The sequence below is a fragment of the Podarcis tiliguerta genome (genome assembly GCF_965153285.1).
Source record: "Podarcis tiliguerta genome assembly, chromosome: 6".
Classification (NCBI taxonomy): domain Eukaryota; kingdom Metazoa; phylum Chordata; class Lepidosauria; order Squamata; family Lacertidae; genus Podarcis; species Podarcis tiliguerta.
Window position 1 is genome coordinate 56,054,447 of NC_139539.1, and position 7,242 is coordinate 56,061,688.

Genomic DNA, 7,242 nt, shown 5'->3' on the forward strand with positions numbered 1-7,242 from the left:
ACCAGGGACCCAGTTCACATGTTACCAGAACAACAACTCTGAAATCATATTTCTTTTGTCAGGTCTCACTCTGCTCCAGCAACATCCAGAGAGATAAGCAATGGCCGAATTATCCCCCTCTTCCCTGTGTTAGTGAACCCTTTTTCCCAGGGAGCTGGTCTGAGAAGGAACCATATAATTCAGGCAATGCTATAGCTGTTAACTGAGAGGCAGAAGGCTATGGAGGGAGCAGCTCCCTTAATGATCTTAACTTACGAATCATGTGAGAAATTGATTAAAACCAATGGGGTCTCTTTCCAAGTAAATACTTTTTAACCAGACTGCTCACTTCCGACTCTCTTTCCCCATAGACCACAGCTTCTCACCCTGCATATTATTTTGAGGCTCAGCTCAATGGAAACGTGGACAACATTCGGCAGCTTGCTTTTTCCCCATTGAAACTCATCTCCTTACAAATCCTTCAGTCTGTGTGTTGCAAAAGAAAAAGGACAAGATGCCTTTCCTTTTATGAACTATCAAAATCTACATCCTCCTGGGAATCCATGCTCTGCCATCACAGGTAGAAACTGACAAGTCAAAGTTTATCCAGAACAGTTAGCTTGGGGCAATGTCCCCTCTAACAGGATAGGGTCACTAGAAACAGCTTCTAACGTTATCCTCCGTGGGGCTTGTAGCTCTATAGTTACTCTCACATTTCCCACCCACCCCCCTCCACCATAACAAAGCAAACTCCAGATGCTCGTATCACAGACACCTGCTATTTATTTGGGGGCAATCAATATCACATCGGAAAACAAAAATGCAAGATTCTCCACCTCGATTCAAACCCTGCATACAATACCTCACCCTTCCTCTTACAGGCAATTCTGTACCCGCAGCCCATACAAAAATTCAAAATTAAAGAAATAATGAAGTCTGCATTGCAGTCTTAAGGGGGAAACCTTTGCATTGATATTTTGAACCGAGTCCATTGGCTCTCAAAGGCTACAGTTCTAGGCCCACTTACCTGGGAGTAAGTGGGGCTTACTTCCAGGTAAACACGCACAGGATTGTCCTGCACAGCAACCTTATGACAGATTCATAAATACAAACAGGCCCCGATGAGCTTTCAGAGACATTCTCCTCCTGGAGAAAGAGCATTCCACATTCAAATACAGCCACTCACTTATGTCAGAAAGTTTGCAAATGAGATTTCAACATGATAAATATCGCCACTGCATCTCTCCTTCACCCTGCTTATCCTGCGTGCCACTAGGAAGATGCATGGCGATGTAACTAGATCAATATGCACCACCTTAAAGTACTCAAGATAAGTATCTGAACTAGATTCACATAGCTGTGACTTTATAAAATATTATTCAACCAAGTCAGAATGGCAGCAGTGGCAACACCCTTTTCTCTCCATTTGCTCCGGTGTGCCGTATTCCCATGAGTTTCTAGTCAAAAGGATTAAAAATTAAGTTACTCACATAATCATGAAAGGCTTTTGCTTCACTCGAGTGTTCGCAAGTATCTCGCCTTTCCGGAGCTGCACAGTAAAGGTCCCAAAATACACTGTAGGGCAAAGGAGAGAGAGAGAGAGAGAGAGAGAGAGAGAGAGGAGACAATGACTATGAACCTGTACAATATACAACACCCCATACAGTGTTTGGTGTTAAGTCTAGCCATGCCAACATTTCAGCAGCGAGGAGCATCTATCTTTAGCCAAGAAGTTTATCACCTTTGTTCCACTTGAGACTTCCACCTCCATCAACATCCAACTAGAGACAGGCAAGATGTGCATTTGGGGATGCAAAACGTTATTAATGTGCAGATTCCCGCGAAAGTGTCCAAAGACAAGCTGAACTTGGGGAAGGGCCGTGGCTTATTAGCAGAGCATCTGCTGTGCTCGAGGAATGTTCTGGGTTCAATTCCTGACACCTCTAATTAGGACTGGGAATGCCCCCCTCCAAAAACTTGGGAGAATCACAGTTAGCGACTGGAACACTGGAAGAGATGGGCCAATGTTCCGACTCACTATAAGACAACTACCTGTGTTTCTAACTTTGGGGCATTCAAGCTCCCTATATTTAGACTCGCTCTTTCGTTTAAAGAGATTTCTTTCTGCAACCATTCACTTTTGCTCATCTTGCCAGGGCTAGCCCATCCTGCTGTTTCCCCTCTATGCTCAGGCTGAACTTTTACTTTTGGACCTCTCACACACTTACTGAACATTCAACAAGCACTTTTAATCGCCCTCTCGCTAGAACCGAATGCGTCCAATTCCGGCTGTTGTGTTGGTCCATTAAACCCGAACACATCTCCCTCTACATATGAAGCCATCTTCCAAACCAGAGTGCAATCCATTAGAGCTGTTTCAGTTTGACATTAAATGCCATACTGTCAATACCACATTGATTTCATCTTCTGTCTTGGATGTTGCACATATATAAGCACCGCCATAATGGAAGCCCCTTAGATAATAAAACTCACTGTCTTCCCCATGTTAGCTGCAGTCACTTATACAATTGCTGACTAATCTAGTGCTGTGTAGTGGGCAGAGTGTCATGAGGAGACCCAGGTTTAAAATCTCCACTACCATCATAAAGCTCACTGGGTGACCTTGGGCCACTCACTGGCTCTCAGCCTAACCTACCTCACTGGGTCCTTGTGAGAAACACATGAGGGAAATGGGACAACCACACACACTACCTTGAGCTCTTTAGAGGAAGAGTGGAATAGAATAAAAATATAAACACCCCCTTTTCTTTCTCTCCCCTCTCCCCCATAACCTCACAATGCATATGACAGCAATGTCTCACATCGAATGTAACTTAACATGTAGAAAGGACTCTATGAACTGAAAACAGATGTTATGTTGTTGTCCATAAAAATATTTTAATAAAAACCTTTTTTTAAAAAAAATGAACAATTTCAGTCTCCCCAGGCATTCAGGTAAATAATGTGGGGTGTCAGAAAATATCCAAAGCGCTCCTGCACGGTGGTTGTTTTTCAAGTATCAAAGACTCCAGGTGCTAACATATTTTTCTTCTCAACTTTTTCTGACCAGTACTGACTGCATAGCCTGACGCCTGACACTATGCACAAACCCCAAGCACTGTAACAGACTGGGAAACAATCCAAACAGCATTAACCTGGGCCAGCTGACAGAGAATGTTCTGACAAAAAAAAATGCTTCTGCTAACTACACACTAGAAAGAGAAATAAAAAACCTTTTAGCTCTCCTGCTCTACAAGTTCAGAAGCAAGCAGCCTTCAACTCCATGCGCTACCTCAACCTCTTCTACTCAGATAAACTACAAACCAACCCACAAGCCTAATCCAAAAACTGCACCGCTTACCTAAGCAACATGTGTCCCTCAGCTCTCCATCTTTGGGTGTCAAGCCTGTCTTACATATGGTCATGTTGAAAGCATCCTGTTCTGCGTTACTAGCAAACTGCCCAGAGGCATAGTAACTTCATCACATGCAAATGGTATCAATCCTTCGGAACCGGGTTGTAAGAAATGTTTCTATCACCCAGCATCACACTACCAATTGCACAACTGCTCCAGTCAAGTTGAAGCTGCCCACTGGACTATCTGCGTCTCTGAGATAAATTCACAAGGGAGAGACAACCTCATAGCAAGCAGAATTGATCAGCAACTCTGTGCAGAAGCTAGGGGAAAGTGCCAACGTTTCTTTGAAACTTTTTAAATAAAACTAGAAATCTATCTGCAAGACTAATAAAGCTCTTCCCAAGGAAACGTTTCAGGAGAAGGCAAATACATTTATAAAAAATATCAGCGCCTGATCTATCCTGTCACACATTTATACCTCAGCATCATAACAAGGGTGGGGGAAGAAACAGAGCAATAGGTGTAACTTGTAGAAGTACTCCACATATTTTCTTACAAACAGCAACACATAACTGTCCTATGACTGCACTCTGAATCACCATACATAAGGAAGTAAAGGCTACAGCTAGACCCCCTTATGCCTTGCTTAATGATAAAGGAAAGCTCAAGCAACATCTATTTTGTATGACTTGGAAACAGTTACAACAACTGATCTTCAGTACCTTTTTCTCCAACACTTGCTGAACTAAATCCCAACTAGGATGAAGAGAGGAGCTCACAGTTCAACTATGTCTATTTCTCAACGCAGGAACACACTCCAAAACTTTTGCCTGGGACATTCTTTCCCACTTACAGTCAGTTAAGCATAGGAGTTTCTATTTTGGGGAAGAGAAAGCAGCAGCCCACTTACCACCACCACGAATGTAAAAACCCAGGAGGTTCTCCTAGTGTGATGTTTTTTTCCCATCGGATCTGTAAACAGCAAAGGGTGCAAAGAGGTTAGGTACTGGGAGAAAAAGATGCTTCCTCTGCCCCCAGCCCCCACTTCACCTCCCCTTTCCCCAAGCAGCCTCTGAGGCCCAACTAGCAATAAATGGCAAAAGGTGATAAAAAATTCAAAATGGAGGCTACAGTGCCTGCTTCTGAAAACAAAGGCCATCTAAAACAAGGGGTGAGGGAAGAGGGTCAAAAGTAAACAGAGCCACTCACCTCTGATAAAAAGGTCTGTGCTGATTTCTGTGCTCCTACATGCAGCAAGTATTCATACACATACAAAGCTAACCTGTAAAAGGACGGAAGAAAAGAAAAGTGGTAGAAAAGGAGCAAGCGGCCACTGTGCCGAACAAGACTTTACAGGATTGTCCCACTTCCACGCTGAGCTTCCTCTCACTTCAGTGGGGATGAGCCCAGGTTTAAAGCAGGGCAGTGAAGAAATATCACTTCCTTCCTGCCTCCAGTGCAGAGAGCAAGGAGCGCTCTCCTTCCCGCCCCGCGCAGCCCCCATCCCACCTCAGAGATAAGTTGATACTAGCTCAGGGCAGGAAACAAAATGCAACTTCTGCAGGCACATGCCCCATTTGCAAGGCAGCCAGCAGCATCCCCCAGCCATTCATTAAAGCTTCCAGGAACCTAAAGCGAGGTGGGGGGGGGGGAGTTTGAGGTCTTTCTCCACTAGTGCCTGGACAGATCTGGGGGAAGGCCAGCTGGGGTCCCCCACCCCAAAATCCTCTTCTACCCAACCCCCCGATTTGCCCAAACTTGCAAACTCTAGAAGCGAAGTGGGAGGCGGGGAGGGCCAAGGGGAAGCCTACCCATCGCTCATCGCCTGGACAAAGCCCTTCACCCCTTCCACTTGCACAGACGGACAGACACTTCAGACAAAAGGACGCGGTGCATGCGTTCCTCCATCGTGCTTTCCGATCCGCCACCCTCCGCTCTCCCTTCCACCACGAAGCGGCGGGACCGCGGTAGGGAGAGATCCTTTCCCCGCCACGACCACCCCGCTTCCACCCCTGGATCGCAGCCTCCATGCCCGTCCCCTCCAGATGCCCGAGCTCCCCGAAGACAATGAAGGGACGGCGAGAACGCCTGTCGGAGGAAACCATGCGCGGCTGCTCCCGGGAGTCCCCTCCGGTGCCTGGGCGCTTACTTTTCCCGAGCCTGCCCATCCGAGGGCACCGCCGAGCCTTTGCCTTTGGCGAACATGGTCCGCAGCAAGAAAGAGGCGAAACCGAAGCCGCCGCCGCCTGGATCTCTCCGCTGCCGTTCGGTCTCCCAAGCCTCGCGCCTTCCCTCAGCTGTGGCTCGCCCAGGCTCTGCCGCTGGCGCTGCGCCGATCGCCCCGGTTTCAGCTGTCAAAGCCCCAGCCCCGGCCTCGACCCCATCGCCCTGCCCCTCTCCGCGGCTCCGGCTCCTTCCTCAGCTGCTCCTGCTGCTGTTGCTGCTGCTGCTGCTGCCGCCACCGCGGCTGCCCCCGGCTCAACCGAACGTGGCTACACTAGGGATGGAACGCGGCGGGCGTCAACGTTCCACAATGGATACATTCCCCGGCCAATCGGCGGCCTGCGGGGGGAAGGGTTGCTCCGCCCCCGAACGGCGAGTTTAAGGTGGCACCGGGGGAGATGCTGCCGGGCAGGACGAGGCGGAGAGAACCGCGCGCCGGCTGCTTCCTAAAGGGTCCCCTTGGCTGGGAGGAGGGCCTCCGCGGCTCCGCCTCCTCCTCCTCCTGCCGCTGCCGAGGGGCTGAGCTGCCTTCCTTACCCGGCTCCCTCCTCGACCCAGGTACCCTCCCCTAATCCCAGCCTCCCCACCAGACGCCCTCCTGCTGTCTCGCTCGCACCATTCACCTTTCCCACATGCGCCGCCCTGCTCTCACTCCTCGCCCCAGCCTCCCCGCGCGCCGTTTGCACCCGCTACAGCACGATCCCGCGCCGCACCAGCCAGCAGCCCCCTCGGCGCCCCATTTTGCGCCCGTGGCTGCACCTGCCTCGCTCGATCCCTATCCTAGCCCTCCTCCTGCCCTTTGCTTCTCCCTCCATCCTCTTAGCGCTCGGCCGCCCCAGTTTCTCCGCCTTCCTCTGCCTCTCGACCTCCCACCTCCATTACCTTTCATATTGCGGCCGTTAGCGCTGCCCAGGCTGAAGCTGCGATCCTCAAGCCCCTTCAGCTCCCGAGTATATTTGTGTGTGTGTGTGTGTGTTCCTCGGTTGGGACTTACGGATCGCAGCACAGAAGTACGCAAAGTGAGAGGCGCATCACCCCCCCCCCATCTCGAGGCGTGCTACTTACTCAGAAGTAACTCCCACCTTGCTCAGTGGGGCTTACTCCCAAGGAAGCGCGAATCTGTGGTTTCCAGTGTGATCTCGGCTTCGCCAATGGAATCTTAAAAACGGGGCCTCCCGATGGCCATGGGTCCATTCATTCATTCACCTTTTGTACCCCGCTTCTAAACACCTTTATTAGCAAGTAAGCCGTACGGAGCTCAACGGGACTAAACTCCCAGTCCTAGTAAAAAGGAACAGGAGCGGCGTGGTTGGACCACCTTTGCATACTCCTCCGGTTCCCCATCTCTTCCACCCACCTTCCCGCCCAGCTCCTTTGGTCCGCTCGAGGCTATTTTTGTTTCTCCTTGCAGAGAAGGGGGTGTCGTGTCTTACCCACCTCTGCAGAAACCGGACTAAAGCCGTTTTTTAAAAAATGTTATCTTACACCAGGATGGCCCTAACATAAGGACCTATTCAAAATGCCTCAAAACGGAGGGAGCGCGACCTCCCCAGATTTATTTTTTTAAGGGAGGGGGAGACACAGATAATTGGATGGAGGTTTGAGGAAGTTTTGGAGAGGGGGCACCGTTTAGGAGATATTTAAAACACGGGTTTTAAAATGATACCCGTACCCCCGAAGAA

The 7,242-nt window shown here is 49.4% G+C and overlaps 1 protein-coding gene across 6 annotated transcripts in view; it reads right to left on the reverse strand.

The window, feature by feature from the left end:
- Positions 1–6,205, reverse strand: part of SSBP3 (single stranded DNA binding protein 3) — a 164,799-nt gene extending 158,594 nt beyond the window's left edge. For 5 of the 6 annotated variants that reach the window (XM_083448171.1, XM_083448170.1, XM_083448169.1 and 2 more), the window contains exons 1-4: positions 5,487–6,130; positions 4,547–4,619; positions 4,248–4,309; positions 1,470–1,554 (exon numbers count right to left, since the gene is read on the reverse strand). In XM_083448171.1, coding sequence (XP_083304297.1) covers positions 1,470–1,554; positions 4,248–4,309; positions 4,547–4,619; positions 5,487–5,542 — 276 coding nt within the window. In that variant the 5' untranslated portion in view covers positions 5,543–6,130. Of the gene's footprint in view, positions 1–1,469; positions 1,555–4,247; positions 4,310–4,546; positions 4,620–5,486 lie in introns of all 6 variants that reach the window. The other variant, XM_083448167.1, reaches the window with a different exon arrangement.
- Between the last annotated feature and the right edge of the window lie 1,037 nt (positions 6,206–7,242).